Below are 17657 nucleotides of genomic sequence, written 5' to 3'. Positions count from 1 at the left end.
TATTCTATCATGATGAAATATAGAGTTTAAATATCTATTAGACATTATCTTAGGGTGCCTTTGGTCTCTGTGCAGGTATTTGACTGACTTACAAGTAGGTCCTGGATAAATATTCAAAATAGCATAGTATTTGAAGCCTAAACAAGATCTCTGAATAGATACATGCCGTCTCATACAAACACTGGTGTGCTTTATCCTAGTGATGTTATCTCAAGTAACATTAAGCTTGAGACTCTACCAGACCAGATGAATTATCCTGGAATCCAGTTAACTCAAGAAAAGATCAGAAGAAAGATAAACTTTAACATAGTTAAGTGGTTAGGAAAATTACGATTCTTTACCGCTTAACTAACTCCACATCTGAGAAATAATGGATGAACTGTTTATGAACAGTCAGATATCTTTGTATCTAATAAAGAGACTAGAAAGGGAATCTCTCGATTTCTGGGGGTTGATAGGGCTAAAATGACAATAAAACAAAAACAGAGAGAGAGAGAAATATTTTCTTTATTTTCTGTAACATAAATTGATCATATTATACTATTTTCTTTATTCAATTCATTTAGAAAATTAACAAATTATATTTTGACTATTACCTAAAACTGTCTAAATGGTGAGTCAGTCTATTTTTATGCACATAGTTTTATCATATGCGAGTTTTTCTTCTTTGTATATTTAATTTTATTTAAATAAATCAATAATCATAAAAGACTATTGCCGAATATTTATAGTTTCTAACTAGTTAATTAGTAGACATCATGAACAAATTTCGTACCAACAAGAGACTGTTCAGTACATGTGATATGATTGGAAATCTGCATGACTAATTCAACCCTTTTTAAATATATTTAATTGGTTTCATCTCCTTGTTAATACAATTAGATGATAATCATTAAAACTGTATAATGTGTTCGTCTGAGCCATCTACAGTTTTCATTAGATCACTGTAGTTAAGCAACATTGAGCCTAGTCAATAAGAGGTGGGTGAATAGTTATGAATACTAGGCACTGTATGTGGAACAACAATGACACATTTCTTGATAATGTCATAAAAAAATGCTATCCGCGGTTAGCAGATGAGCCAAGCCATTGGTCAGTAGTGGTTGCAGAGTAGCAGGAAGCAATTTAATGATTCCGATCATGACTTTTTGTATTGTACGAGATGATGTTTCAATTTTTGTTTAGTTCTCTTCCACTGCAAGGACTTAGACACCAGGGTTGGAAAGTGGGATTGACAAGTCAGCACACCTGAGGAGGGACACTGTGACCTGCAAAAAAGTGTCTGAGCAGCTCTGTCGGCATTCCCCGGTAAGGGCGCTTCAGGCGATTAGCAGCAAACTAACCCTTTCTCAAAGAGAGGAGGCAAGGCTTGGGAGGGTGGACCTCCTACAACTGCACGGAACTAAATTCCCATCGCAAAATCAACAGGGATTGGATCATTACAGGAATGCTATTGTTAGTATTATATGATGATTGCCACATCTTGTTGGATGAGTGCCATTCCCTCAGTCACTGAACGGTCATGTGCTCGAAGATGACTTTTCAGTCGTGCCAGCGACTTGCACACCCTCAAGCAGACATGACACTGAAGACGGTCATTGGTTTGGATGAAACCAACAGCAACGGAATGCATATCATTGTTCACTTTCATGTGATTAACAAGACCTGCCTTGGACAACAGAGCGCGGTCACACAACTCATAGATCCAAAGATCTCCATGATTGGGCAGCAAGTATTATATAGATTAGTGCTTACAAACTTACACAAATATTTACGAAACTCTTGTGATGTAATAGACTCTTTCTCTCATGTATGATGACGTCATAAAGATTGAATGGCATACTTTAAGCAACTTTTGAAAAAATAAAATTCATTGTGAGTGTTTTTGCGATCACAGGATGCGCCCCTTAATGCGTTGTGAAGGGGGGAGGATGCAGCAAAAAGCTAACTCTATTCCCTTCAGAGGTAAGATTAGCTAAGTTGGTTAAGATCAGAAATGACCATGTAAAAGACCAACAGATGCCTCCTCCTTCATTCTTAATGGCTCTGTGCCAAATTTTATGTATTTTAAGTAAATATATTTCATTAATAATTATTCATTTTTATCCTTTTTCTTCTTCTCTCTTTCTACCTCTCGATTTTTTTTCCTCCTATTGCTTTCCTCCCCTTTCTCTTTGTGCTCCTCTTTCTTTCTTTCCCTCTTTCTTTCTCTTTTTTTTTTTTTAAATATTTACATCCTTCACCTCCTCTCACTACTTCTCTTCTCCTTATTTACCATTCCTCGCACTATTTAAAACACATACAAATAAAGTGTGCACGATGTCAACTAAATAAAATAGTAGATATACATTACTAAACTGAAGCATACGGACATCATATTTTTTAAATCTTTTCTTTAATTAAGATATATATATATATATGAGAGAGAGAGAGAGAAAATAAATGACAAAAAGTTATATTCCAAAATTCATGATGTTGACCATCTTATAATTTATTCCTTTAGTTCAGTTGACTTATACAATTCTTGACAGTATCTGTTTCGTAGTGCAAAATCAATCACTTAATTATTATATCAATCAGTGAATCTATTATGCCCTTAACTCATCAGAAGAAATAGCAACAATCAATTCATCAAAAGGAATGGAAGTGTGATTTGACATGATTAAAATCCGAAAACTGGAACAGAGACTGCAAATACCTTTTTATTTTTCCATTACACCATATTGAATTTTTATCAAACAAAGTCATTAAACCCAACTATTCGTACTAACAATTTTAATTAATTTATGAATCTTCTACCACAAAGTTCTATTTAATAATTAGTAAATTTATTAATTCTAATTTGTGTATACATACTTATGAAAATAATATCAACAAATCATAAACTATTATACATGTTTGTATATACGAAACTAAACTAAGCTAACAAAACAAAAAAAAAAAAACGATTGATCATTATGGTTGGTTATCATAACTAATCGATTAATTTGAATTAAAAACCATACATAATTCAATTCTGTTAGCTATAATAATCAAGCGTAATCATTGTAATTATAATTTTTTTTTTAAATCATACAATTCAAAAAACTATATTTACGTTTTGTTAAGTTTAAATATAATCTGAAAAACTCCTTTATATCATAGTTATAAATAATTATATATATATATATATATATATATATATATATATATATATATAAATTTTTCTTATTCCATTTTTGTTCATGTTGCATTGCAACTTGTACCAAATGTTGGCATTTCTTCATTGTCATGTCTGCTAATGTTTATCTACTTGATTATTTGCAATACATGTTCGCGTAAGTGTTTTTTTTTTCCTTTTGTGTTTTTTTTGTTTGTTTCTTCATATAAAAGCTGGTGAAATAAGTGTTGAGAAAACTACAAAGATTATTGGCTTGTTGCAATCTCGAACATTGGCAACGCTTCAAATCTCTTCCTTCTGTAGATTTGCTTACAAGATTACTAAATGTGCGGTGCTTATTTCACTGCTTCATTCTCGCGCTGCAGAGGGAGAAACATATTTAGCCAAATTCAGTTGACATATATCCTTCACTTTTTTCTTCTTACCAGTGGAATTTCTGTGTGTGTATGCGTGTGTGCGAAACAGAGAGGGATTTTATATCAACTCCATAGTGTGCCAAGTGATTCCTAAACCAATATTTTATAAGGTTTATTTTGTCAGGAAGTGAAATAGTGACTGTTGTTTATCAAAATACCCTCACCCCTCACAAAGCAACCTGCAAAAGAGGAGATTAAACTACCTCATAAATAAGGCCAAGAACATAAAGAGTCTGAAACTCTTAATAAAATGCAAACTTTAAATTTCCTGGTTATAAAATCTCTTTGCACTATTCATCATAACAACAAAAATAAAAAAAAAGATGTTAAAAAGGGAGTTTGTAGTTTGCTTGAAGCATTATGTATAGTATATAAAAGTTGAATTTTTTTTCTTTTTTTGCAGGTGATGTCAATGCAATTTTGGGTAAAAAAAACAAAAAACATTTGATACAATGATGTAAATAGATCAAATAACAGTATTGAGGAATTCAATAATTTTCAATTGAATGTGTATTTACCAATGTAGTGTATTAAATCGGGGTGATATGACATATCATATTTTACCTATTTTTTGAGGCAACACCTCATCCCCGATTATGAGAGTGTTTTCACCTGAAAATTTTTGTATTATTTACTCACTAGAAGTAGTCACACAGACCCCCATCAAAGATTTCTCTTTGAGAACAACTTGTGGTGTTTTCTGGAGTCGGAGTGACAGCAAGTCTTTCCAGATTTCCAGTACTCTCCACCATTGCAAATGAATTTGCATTATTGCAACAGGCGCTTACCATTAATTTCTCATTGGCAGCGACCATTGGTCTTCACTGAAATTTGGGTGGCAATAAGCCTCCCTGGAGTCCCAGTCCTCTTTGCACTCCATCCAGCAGATGTCTGGTTAGTGCTTTCTCTCCTCGGTTGTTCCATCCTCCTTGACTCTCACTTATTTGGTGTGGCACCAGTGCGTGCACACACACACACACTATTATTTTGCTTTGGTAATCTTTGAATCTTAATGTATGTCAATACCAAACAAGTAGTTTTCAATTTATTTAAAAAATTTATTTGCATGATAGCATTACAGGTTTCCAGCCATGTTGTTTGTGTATGCCTTAGACTGCAGGGACATCAACAAGGTCAAATATTGTTTTTTGGAACTCTGAAATTTTTAAGAAAATTGTAGGTGCTTATGCACTTATGTTATCATGCTATTTCTAAAATAGTATTTTCAAGTTAAATTAAAGTTTTATGATATCTTTTTCATTAAATTGTTAGATGAAAGTACAGAATATTTCCAAAACATCCTCCCCATGTTAAGAATGACTTTTTAAGTATTATTTCAGCACAGTAACATATGCATAAATACCAAATTGTATTTTTAGTTCCCGAGATGAAATTGTAACTTATTTTTCATTTTATTTACTTCCCTCCAATAAGTAAAATTTTGATTATATAGTACTTTAGGTCAGTTTACATCCACAGGGGGGGGGGGGGGAAATTCAGTTAATCCTTACTGTATTTATATAAAAGTGCTTGATAATAAATAGTACTGTTTATTTAATATGAAATATTTTATTAATAAAAACGATATTTAATTAACAGATTTGCAGATATCAGTTGGGCCTAAACCTATCATTACAAAGCTTAAGAAAGTAGGTTATTTATTTACTATTCTTTTAATATACATGCTGGCAGCAGAGCGGATGATATTTAATGTATAACTATTTATTCTTCAATTGATTAAAAAAAAAAAAGAGGTGTGCGAAGGGGAAATAACAAATTTTTTTCCTTCCTTTTAAAAAGAAAAAAAGAGATGTGCGAAGGGGAAATAACAAATTTTTTTCCTTCCTTTTAAAAAGAAAAAAAGAGATGTGCGAAGGGGAAATAACAAATTTCTACTTCTGAGAAAATCTGGTGGATTTAATAACTTGATTGACACATTTATTTATTGACTGTACCTGAAGATAAGCTAACCGTTATCAGATAATGTAGTTAATAGTTGACACAGCATAAAATGTCAAGCACTCGTGCAAATTTGTTGGCGTGAAAAGAAACAGGTTTAAAATATATTAACACAATCATTTGCAAACGTAAAATTTACACTGGTTAGTCATGACAACTTTTGCAGCGGGATGCCATACAAGAGTTAAGCATATTTTGAGGCATTTCAATTGATTCATGCACAATACAACAATGACGTATTAAACAAAATGATATAACCGCATTATTAGTATAATAGGGCTGAAGAAGCTTCAACCAGAACTAGCTCCCATACATGCAAATCTGTTTAAGCATTGTCTGAAGGAGAATTGCTTCCCAATACCCTGGAAAACCTAATCGGTATGACCCGTATTTAAAAATTCATGTGCGATCATCTCCCTCTCAGTACAGTCCAATCAGTGTCATGAGTAAGTTGCTGGAATCTGTGTTAAAATAATTTCCTCAGTGACATGCAATATTGTTTCTGTTCTGCAAGATCTACCACAGATGTGCTCACAGTTATCTCATAGGATTAACGAATCTCTCGACGGAGACTTCCTTTCCAGGGCAATTATTCTTGACATATCAAAGGCCTTTGATAGGGTGTGGCATAAAGGTCTACTCCATAAAATCTCCAGCTATGGTATAGCTGGAAATGTCTTAATTAAATCATTTCTCTTTGATAGGTTCATAAGTTTAGTGGTTGATGGGAAGAAAACAGAAACTCACAGTATTAATGCTGGAGTTCCTCAGGGGTTCATCCTAGGCCCAACTCTCTTCCTAATGTACATCGATGCTCTCCCAAATCACATCCTAAGATGATTCGTAGACATTTATGCTAATGACACTACCATCTTTGTCAACACTTCAAAGGCTGTAAATCACCAAGTTCTCTTTGATTCTCTCTCCTCTGATCTTGAGCATGTGGTGCAATGAGGAAAGTGGTGGCTGGTTAATTTTAATGCATCTAAAACCAAGCTTCTATCTTTACTTCATCACCACTCTGATCACAGCTGGCATCAATTGAAATAAATGGCTCTCGTTTTAGGAAGGCTCCATGTTTTGACGAGCTTCTGGGTCTGACCTTTACTCCTGATCTGAAGTGGGACACGTACATCAAATCTGTTGCCAAGGTTGCTGGAAATAGTGGGATTATTCTACCGCTCAAATAGATATCTCACTGTTGATGCAATTCTCTACCTCTATAAGAGCCAGGTACTTCCAAGGATGGAGTATTGTTGTCACATCTGGGCAGGAACTACTAGAAGCAGCTTATCCTGCCTTGACAGAGTTCAAAATAGACTTCATAGCCTAGTAGGAGATGCTCTTTTCTCATCCCTGCGGCCTCTTTTCCCACAGAACACATGTTGCGAGCCTGTCTCCGCTTAATTGTTATTTTCATGTTAAGTGCTCATCTGAGCTCCAATTTATGGTTCCTCCTCTCCAAATTTACACAAAAAATACTCATCTAGCTGAAACCACTATCAATAATTTCCCCCACTCTTTATCTATACCTAAACCTAAATGCAGATTTCATGAACAAAGTTTCTTTCTTAGAACTCCACACATCTGTGGAACTCTCTTCCGTTTCTCTGCTTTTCAGCCGATTACGATATGATCATCTTCAAGTCCAGTGTGAACAAGTTCTTGATGAGCCATCCCCTTAAGTAATCCAATTTACCAAATTTCTACTACTAATGATTACTGTGATATTGTTGCATCGATTACAGTACATTCAGTAACCCTTATTCTTGAGTGGTCTTCAGATCTTGATAAGTGGTGACTCCTTTGTAAAAACAATAAAATAAACCTGATGCGTATTTACGAGAGAGTTTTCAAAAGCAATGCCTGCTATTTTTTTTTTTTTATTCTGCCCCAAAATCATATTTCCAGATCAGAAAGTATTGCAAATTATATTGTTATCATGACTGAACTTACGCATTCATGATCTGAAGTTTCATCTCTCTGTTGCAGATATTGACAGTGTGAGACTCTGAGAAAGCAACCCCTGTCATGGACATGTGTTAGAAGCAGAGCTGTGTATTTGAATTCCTTCATGCAGAAAACATTGATCAACATTCAGCAGTGCTTGTTGAACATTTATAAAGCTGATGTAGTTGTTGTCAGCATAGTTAGGAGATAGGTTCATCGATTTTAGAGTGGCGACGGAGATGCGAGTGAGAAAACACGTTCCGGACTTTTATGGCTTTAAAAAATGCTGGCAAAAATGCATTGTGAATCATGGTAACTGTGTAGAAAAATATTTTGGAACACAAAAAGTTACTCGTTTTAATGGTACCACTCCCATCTTTGTAGTTTTTAACATTTTAGTTTTTGAGCAAAAAATGTTAAAATTTTTTTTAAAAATAGAAGTTTCTATAAGCTTTTGGAATGCGCCTTGTATTTCTACACATATGAAGAAACCCACCATTACTTGGGAGAGTAAACTTCAAACTTGAAAAGTTGAGATCACATTATTTCTGAGCCTTTTTTTTTTTATGGGAAGTGGTTTCAAAATTTATTTCTTTTCTGACAAATAAAAAATAAAAAAATAATATCAAACTAATCAAACAATAAAACTTCCTAACATTGTACAAGAAAGCAAAAGACTTTACTTTCTTTTTCCTGTAACTTTTCATGTGTAGTAGTGATTTGTTTTGAACGAAAATATTGATGTTTTAATGTCTTCCCTCATTAACATAACAGGAATAATAAGATAAACTAACTCTACCTACTCAGCGTTGCCTAGTAGTTTTTTTTACTTGTAATTTGTTTTTTCAAAGGAGGGGGATAGCAAGTCATGCATTTTTAACACTTTTTTTATTTATTTTTCTTTTTTTCACCAAAAGGAACTTTGTTATTGATGAACACAATTTATTTCATTTTATTTTTTTATATGAAAATAAGTCCGATCTAGTCAAAGTATTTTTTAGAAGGAATTAAATCAAATTGCATTTTATTCTTCTGAACGTGCTGCACCGATCCACCAAAAGAAAATATTGATTTTTTGTAAGAAGAAAGTTATTGATGACAAAAATCAAGAAACTGACTTTACTTTATCTATATTAGATGTCTTTTAAATGTTATCTTTGTCAAATTGTAATGTTCTGTGTATGCATTGTCTCACCTTATAATAAAACCGAGGTTGATCCAAATCCCACTACCCCGATATTTTTAGGGTTGCTTTACATTCCTTAATTTTCATAATGATTTTGGTCAGAAACTCACTTTTTAGGTCAAATACTGAGAGACATTCTTGTTTTCAAGTAATTTTACTGCTAAATGACTGATCTGTTCCTAATATTTATTTAGTTAACATCTCCAAGAGATATCACTGATATTATAACATTACCAATAGATGTATACAACAGTCATCAACTCTACTTTTATGGTTTTCTCTTTTCAATCTGTTTATGGTGTTTACAGAACAAATGCTAAGAGTAGCTTCTTGAAAGTTTGATTTTTGGACCATTTTCAGTTTAGCAGGCATATTGGCAAGAACAGGTATAAGTATTCTACAGAATTTCGTTTTTATTTTGATGCCAAATGTTTCATAGAATCAATAAAATATATTTCTATTGTCACATTATTTAATTCAAAATGTAATAGCGTGCAATAACATCATACCACGTATATTTGTAAAATATTAGATTTCAGAATTTGTTTTTAAAACCAGAAAAGGCTGATTTCCGCTATTTGGTTGGGGTTTATTTATTTCTTCTTTTCTATAAGCTTTTTTTTCCCTTCCCACTTTTTCTCTTTTACTCTCCCTTTCTAGTCGTGCCTGTCTTTTCTCTCATATGACAGTTCTCTTAGCTTTGCCATGAAGAATAAGACATCAAACGATACATGGAGGTATGGGGAGATTGGGGAATTAGATTACTTCCTTCATCAAAGAATGGCTTTCTGTCTCCTTCCCATCAAACATTTTGTGTTTTTTTTTTTTTTTTTTGTGCATTGTCACCCTACACATATGCACACAAAGTTGCCATGGCCAACAGGTTGGGAAATTCATCTCGATTTCAATTTTTCTTTTGTCATTTCTGTTCACATTCCTGAAAATTATAATTAATACAGTTGTAACTGCAAGAAAAGTGTTATCATTGTTTACAAAGCTCTATCAGGAAAGATATTGAGCCACTTGTGCAAAGTTTGCTATTTTAATTTGGCTTTTCTGATTTTGAGAAATTGATTTTCATGTAGATATATAAACACCATTTTTAAGAGTAATTAGAATAGAACGTATCCTTGTGAAAAAAAAGATTGTGAGGCATACTTTTGCATGATTTGCTTTTCTTTTTTTTTTTTCTTTTTTTTTTGCGTGGGGGGGGGGGGGATCATGAAGAACTGATTATTAGGAATTTCTCTTATGAAGATGGACCGGATTGTAGTCTTTGTTTATGTACGTATTTTATCTTGTACCCACCCACCCTATCGTTTATGTCAGTGAGTTTATTTAGCAGAAAAGTGTTTTCTTTTGTTTGTTTGTTTTTTTTGTATTTTAATTGGTTTATGCGGATGTTAAACTTATTTGCCGGATGCAACAAATTGGTTAGTCTGTAATCAAATTCTTACGTTCCGGTTTTTACTAATGTCACTCTAGTTGCCAACACAACCTCTTTCGGGTTAAGGGTTTCCTTCCTATTTTCTGTGGGCGAAAAGGACTGTCCACTTTTGATTCTGTTTTTTATGCACGTGTACATTCTGGTTTCTTGTGCAGTTCCTACGCCGACTTGCAGTCACACATTGATAAGGATATTAAAAAAAAAAATTTTCAATGTTGCCCACTTTGATAGAACATTTCGGTATGTTCAATAATTTTTTTTTTAATTCTAGCAAATCAAAATATTTTATTTTTTTTAAATTTAATTAAATTCTTCATATTTCATAAACGGTTTTAATTTTTGTGTCTATATTCGCATGATAAATGTGATGATTAATTTGTTAAATTACTAGTCTACATCATCTGTCAAAAATGACAAAAAAATATGTTCTGCCAGTGTTCACACTAATAATCATATTGAATCATAGAATTACATCAGTAATTTAAATCGTCTTTCTTATAACCTAAAGGAAAAAAAAGCAACACCCTTATCATGAACTTTTCATTTTTATAGAGATTTTTTTTTTTCCTAATTTATTTCAGACAGTGGGTGTTATCTAACTTGCTATTTACGTTTTCACTTCCCCTCACCACTCTAAATGGGGTTGTCTCGGATGGAGATATATTAATTTATGTAAAAATATACAAATGCGCTTTTTACTATAGAGTGGAAGATTCTATGATGAAATCTACACACAGAAAAGTTTGAGTAAATGTTAAGAAGTAGGTAAAAAAATAAAACTAGAACTCTGCATTTTTTTTTTTTTTTTTTTAATGACTTTTAAAGAAAAAAAAATGGCTATTTCTTGACCGATTGTCCCCATAACCCCTCCCAACCTTATAAGTTGGGGAGCCAAAGTGGTAGCGTTGGGAGTTGATCTGTCATCACCTAATTTTGTAAAATTTGTGACACCTTAACAAAACTGTTCTCCTCTTGTCACTCTCATCGCGAGCCATTGCCAACTCCGACTCACCTGGTCCTGGATATGACCTAAAACTATATCCGATGGTGAGGCCCCACCTTGCGGGCCTTGGGGAGTGTGGAGCCACCCTATAATTGCCATTGCTTCTAGATCCACTCTGACCCGGAGTGGTAGTACCTGTTAGGGTCCCAACTATGGGTTAAATAGAATCTGACTTTAAAAAAAAATATACTCCATTAAAAATCGTTCCTCAAAATAACTAGATTCAGCATTAAATAATCTGAAAAAGGTTGATATGCCGTAAAACAAAAACAACCAACTAACCAACCAACCGACTCACCACTTCAAAAATGGGTTGTTGGTTGAAAAGAAATCTGCTTTTCAAATTTGACTTCTGTAAACATTCCTGACTCTGACTCCCAAATTTTTCTTACATGATTTTGAAAGGGCGACGCACATAAATTTCTGAATAAAAATGAAAACAGTTTTGATTATATTTTTCTATTTTGTATTCTTTCGTATCTTGCACTAAAAAAAGTATTTTGATAAAAATGTACTTCCCAATAAATATTCATTTGGAGTATGAATTCTATATCTTATTACTAGCCTGGGTGCCCAGCGTTGTATGGGTGTTGGGAGGTGTGTGTTGAGCAAAAAAAAAAAAAATAAAGTGATAGTAGGCAGGCAGGCTCGAACCCATATCGCAAAAGAGGAAAAGAACATGAAAAAAAAAGTGACATCTTTGCTGTTGCGACCATCACCAAACCAGAAGTGACGAAGGTTTAAATTAAGTCTAATCAATCAAAAAGAGGGGACGAATTTCGAAAAAATCAGCGAAGAAAGCGACCCCTCTCTGTAGAAAAATGCCCAGTTGAGGGTGAAGGAATTAATGTTTTTAGCCAATTTTTCGATATTTGTCGTCCGAAGGGTCGAGCTTCAAAAAGATACTGATCTCGTGAAAATCCGTCACCTCTGTCAAAAGTTTTAGGCATACATACATACATACATAATTTAAACAGACAGGTGAGATTTATCTATATATCTATAAAAGTGAACGTGTCTGTGTGTCTGTATTTCCCGACGCAATAACTCTGTCAATTTTAAGTCTACAGACTCGAAATTTGATATACAGGGTACTGAGATTTGGGAAAATCTTTGATCGGTTTTCGGACAGAAATTTGGCTATTAAGGGGTCAAAGTTCAACGATTTGACCTTTGAGAACTCTACCAAACTCCTCCATCAATTTTGGGTTTAAACACTTGAAATTTTAGATATAGATTCCTTGGACATGGATCTAACTTAATAACTTGATTTGAGCCCAAAACAATATTAAAAGGTCAAAGTTTAAAAAAATTGATCTCGGCTGTCTCTACCAAATTACTCAGACAATTTCTGGTCTAAACATTTGAAATTTTACATAAAGGGTATAGGGCAAGCTTTTTAATCGGTTTGGATTGAAAATTTTTAGTTACCAATATATAAATGTATGTATGTATGTATATTTGCATGTCTGCCTAAAACTTTCGACAGATTTTACCATAATCAGTATCATTTTGAAGTTCGACCTTTCAGACGACAAATATAAAAAAATTGGCTAAAAACAATATCTTCGCCTTCAACTAGGCACTTTTCTAGGGAGGCGGCGATTGTCTAGCCTTAATTTAAACATAAGTCACTTCCGGTTTGGCAGTGGTCGTAACAGTAAAGACGTCAGGTTTTTTCCCCGTTCTTTTCCTCCTTCACTGTACAGGTTCAGGCCCACCTTCCTACTACCCCCCCCCCTTTTTTTCTTCTTTTTTTGCTCAACAGACACATCCAAACACCTGGGCAACGCCGGGCTGAAATGTTAGTATTATAGATAATGAAGGTTTCATTTACATTACATTTTTCAATATTCTCCAATATTTTTTAAAGAACCTAATATGTTCCTTCAGAAACTAGTAGTGACTATAGGTGTCTACATATATACTCTCAATATTTTTATCCTCTTTTTCACACATTCTTTTCTCCATATTCCTAACTTCTCTATGCTCATTGTATTTTTTCTGTTTTTTTCTAACAGAATTTTAAATCTACATTTAATAGTTTATGCCTACAACACCATTGCCAGTATCATTAGACATTTATAGATGAAAAGTGTGAACAGTAACAAACAAGACTTTTAGTATTATAGTTTTTATTCATTAAATTCATACACAAGTTGTTGAGTGTTTGTATTTATCAGAGCAAAACTTATTTATTAACTTTCCATACACTGATTGTACAGTATACTATAAAATTAATTATTTTAAACGACTATATTTATAGCCTTCTTCTGTGCCTTATTTTTTTCTTGATGATAATAATAAAAAAATTAAAAAGTAGACTCATCTCTTTCTCATTAGCTGATTGATACGAGTCAAATTTTTTCAGTGTGCAAAAATCCCAAATCATGACTTTCTATGAGATTGTTTCGAGCCAAAACAGTGACTAAATAAAACTCCACTTTCAATCATAGTTTCCGATCAGTTGGACCTAGGTTTCATCTTCTCCTCCTTAAAAATAATACACTTTGCGATAAGCTTTTTTTTTTTTTTTTTTTTATTATTATTATTATTATTATTATTATAACAACAACACCACCACCACCACCACCTCCTCCTCCTCCTCCTTGTGTCTCTGTAATTATGTAGAATTAGTATTATATTTAAAACCATGTATGGAATTATAAAAAGATTTCTATTCCTATATTGCAATTCTCTATAATGCATCTTGCACATAAAGAATTACATTTGTTAAATACATATTAATCATAGTTATTTAATTTACTTGGATATCAACAGGATGTACAGTAATTTGTGAAAACTTTAGTATGTTGTCTTTATGAAATGCTATAAGAAGCCTTTGTTATCACTCTTGATCTTTTCTTGGTTAATTAGTGATTTTTATTGTAAGTTTACTTGTATTAAATATGATCAGGAAATCCTAACTGATATTTTATTTTTAAGATTGCATTTCTGAAAGGATGAAAATAGTCAACAGAGATTGTACAAATTTTGCATGATTAATCTAATTGAAGTCTTTAATGATAATCATGGGAAACTAGAACGTTCCATGTATCAGAATTTTTGATTCCCAAGCATTACCTAATAACATTTGGATTATTCTATTATCATCTTGATTATTTTCACAACATTTTGGTCAATGTAACCTTTGACCATTTTATTGATAACCCCTGATCTTTACAACATTTCTACCTTTTGTCAATGTGTTTATGATGAATATCAAACTTTTTTTTTTTTTTTAATAAAACCTGAACATTTACTTTTAAATAATCAACATTTTCTTTGCTTATTGTTGTATTAAAAAAAAAAACATGGAATATATATATATATATATATATATATATATATATATATATATAAGTAGTAGTGCTTGTATGTATGTGTCTGTGTGTACAACTCTCCTACTGCGCACACTACTGGACCGATTGTGACCAAATTTGGCATGATGATGATCTCTGACCTGGGGATGGTGCACACCATTTTTCAAGGTTAAAGTCATATTTGGTGCAACTCTTTATAAACTCTCTCACCTAGGGATGGTGCACATCAAGTTGGGATTGGCCACCATGGCGCGGACCAACTTTTCTGAATTTAAATCAGATCACCCTTTTCCACTTCATCCCCTTAACCAATCTTCATAGTTCATAGTTGGATTTCAGTCACTTCAGCAGGTAGTTACAAATATTTTTAAACACCTTTAAGCAGTAGTTGCTCTTACAACATCCAGAAGCGGGTACCCAAGTTTACAGCAAAGTCCTGTGCAAGACGTAGGTATCTTTGCTTGTAGTTTATAAAATAACGGCTAACCCTAGAATTACCATTTTTCTTAAATTAAGAATTAATTTTAAGATTAAAATACATCTTATAGATATTCCAACGTTGTGACAACCAGTTTTATTGCAAGTTGCACAGATTAAATCATTGAACCTGCTCCACCCGCAATCTTAATAGTTGATGTTAAATTTTAAAAAAAAAGGGAAACTAAACTGAAATAAAGTTTATATTTCGCAGAAAGTTATTTAAAAAAATATTGATGTTTTTTAACTATTTTATTTGAAGTAAAAAGTCTGCATTCTCCCTTCAAAAAACTATATTTTTATTATAGATTTTGGAGAGAAAATGCATGTAATTTCTATTAAAAAAAAAAAGTGATTTATTGAAAAAACATTGATGTTTCAAAAACATCATTGCTTTTTAAAAGGATCGTTTGACTATTGTATGAAGAATGTGGTAAACTTTGTACGACAAAAATGGAAGTTGGAAGATTGTATAGCATCAGTTGTTCTAGTAGAAAGTCGTTTTTAAATTAGGCCTTTTTTGACACATTTACATGTACATTACTGGTACCAATGTGAAATATCAGCCTTAAGGCAGGGATGGTATTAATAGCCATTATTAATACTCCAGATCTCCTTGTATTATGTATTGCTAAGAGTCTTTTCTGTTGTGGAATCTCTTGTGATTTCCAGCAGAACACGACTTGCTTGGAAACAGCTTTTGTTCTCACGTGAAGAGTAACTTCGACTACTGAGAATTCATACTGAAGAGAATGAGTAATCTTTTTTATTGCTTGGAATCTTTTGTGTCTGGGGAATGCCATGACAACCATCTTTACATCTTCACCGCTTCCAACTTACCTATCAGCACCTTCTACTGACACCATTGATATTTTGAGCTGCATGTTTATCTTCTTTTTTTTTTTCTCTTCAGAATGTGTTTGGTTGTACACAGCTGAAATGACCATTTTTTTTTTTTTTTTAATCTTCATATCAATATGAGAATTCTGCGCTTTAATGTCTTAGCCTTTCCTTCCATACAATTTTTTTTTTTTTTTTTTTAAATAATTTTTTGCCATTTTGCTTATAATTGTTGTGAATGAATGCTGGTTGGTGACGGGGAGCTGATGGGGGTAATAATGAATACTCATGTGGTTTTATGGGATCGGCTATGCAGTTAATGTGAGAATGAAATATATTATGATTGTTTACATACTAAACTTGTATTGGAAGAAACGGTATAAACCTGTTATTCATAAAAGAGAAACTTGCGATGAAATAAAAAAAATTTCCAACAACAAAAAATTGCTTGTAGGAAAAAATTCTCCATTAGCATAACAATCCTCAAATCATCAATGACAATGTCCAGAGTGTGAGTCAGAAGCAATTAAGGTATCACTGGAATTGATAAGACTAAACGAACTCCAATACCGGTTGAATTAACATTTTATATGAATGTATTTTATTTTAATCTGATATAAATCAGTTATAATAATAAATATATCGACTAAGCTTAAAAGTTTATTCTTGTTCTGTGCGCGGCATTCAACCTGGCCGAGTTGAATCGGCTTCATCTGTGCAGCATCTCTGAAAGCTGCTCACACACACGTTCATCCTATTTAGATAAGACCGTCCCTATTCCATTGATGAAGATTATGGGCCGATTTTGCCGGTTCTCTTTGATGGCAGTTGCCAAGGTTTTCAACTGCCCACTAACGTGTTTGCGCTAATTGAATAGTGGAGGTGGGAGGAGAATGTCTTGTATCAATTCTCCTGCTTGACGACACGCAGCATGGCCATTAGGAGTGTACGCATAAGCTTTATGAAATCTTTAGGCCATAATTACTTAATTATATGAAGAGTCTGAGTCACAAGTGCTACAAATATAGGAGTCAAAGGTTTTGTGTTCTGACTCCATAGCCCTTATTTGCAATAATTATGTTTCTGCAGTATATAACTTCAGTTGACATATCATAAAACAAACAATTCAAAATAAATTCACTGATAGATAACTTTCAGATGTAATAAAAAAAATATTTTTTTCTTTTTGTTGTTCGTTTTTTTTTTCTGGTTCTAAATTAGTTTCTATAAAAAAAATTTATGAATTTAAAAAAAAAAAAAAAAATTAATGCCGAATTCTGTAAATATATAAAGATATTTTAAATTTAAAACATGAATTGAAAATTGCATTTAATATTAAATATGAGAATATTTATTGCTTTTGCAAAAATAACAGAAAACTTTTACAAATCAAAGACTGAAAAAAATGCTGGTATTTTTATATTGTATTTAAACTATTTACATCATCAGTTTCTTATGAGAAATTTTGTTTAATGAAATATATTTTGGGTTATGATTGATGACAAAAAGGAAATGTATTTAGAACAGGGATTGAACTCTTTCAGATTATGCACGTTCTATTCAACTATTCCCATTCTCTCATCATTTCTTGTTTTATTCATCCTTCATTTTCACTTGTTGCACCATGTTCAGTAATTATTGTTTTGGTTGTTTTTGTTTTACGGCATATCAACCCTTTTCAGGTTATTTAATGCCAAATACAGTGATTCGGAAGAAAAAATTTTTAATAGAATATGTTTTTTTTTTGTTTTTTTTTCCAAGTCAGTTTCTATTTAAACCCATAGGTAGGACACTAGCAGGTACTACCACTCTGGGTCAGAGTGGACCTGGAAACAATGGCAATTAAAGGGTGGCTCCACACTCCCCAAAGTCCGCAAGCTGGGGCCTCACCATTAG

At 32.8% G+C, this 17657-nt stretch overlaps 1 protein-coding gene across 47 annotated transcripts in view; it reads left to right on the top strand.

The window, feature by feature from the left end:
- Nucleotides 1-17657, top strand: part of LOC145242141 (protein hu-li tai shao-like) — a 271491-nt gene that overhangs the window by 136078 nt on the left and 117756 nt on the right. For 5 of the 47 annotated variants that reach the window (XM_080105112.1, XM_080105095.1, XM_080105108.1 and 2 more), the window contains exon 1: nt 10150-10358. The exons of 40 other annotated variants lie outside the window; for them this stretch is intronic. In XM_080105112.1, coding sequence (XP_079961238.1) covers nt 10331-10358 — 28 coding nt within the window. In that variant the 5' untranslated portion in view covers nt 10150-10330. Of the gene's footprint in view, nt 1-1822; nt 1966-10146; nt 10359-17657 lie in introns of those variants that run through there. 2 more of the 47 variants (XM_080105079.1, XM_080105116.1) reach the window with 2 other exon arrangements.

This window comes from Euprymna scolopes, chromosome 21 (assembly GCF_053919585.1).
Source record: "Euprymna scolopes isolate OS-2025 chromosome 21, ASM5391958v1, whole genome shotgun sequence".
NCBI lineage: Eukaryota > Metazoa > Mollusca > Cephalopoda > Sepiida > Sepiolidae > Euprymna > Euprymna scolopes.
This window is presented reverse-complemented; position numbering and strand designations above follow the sequence as displayed.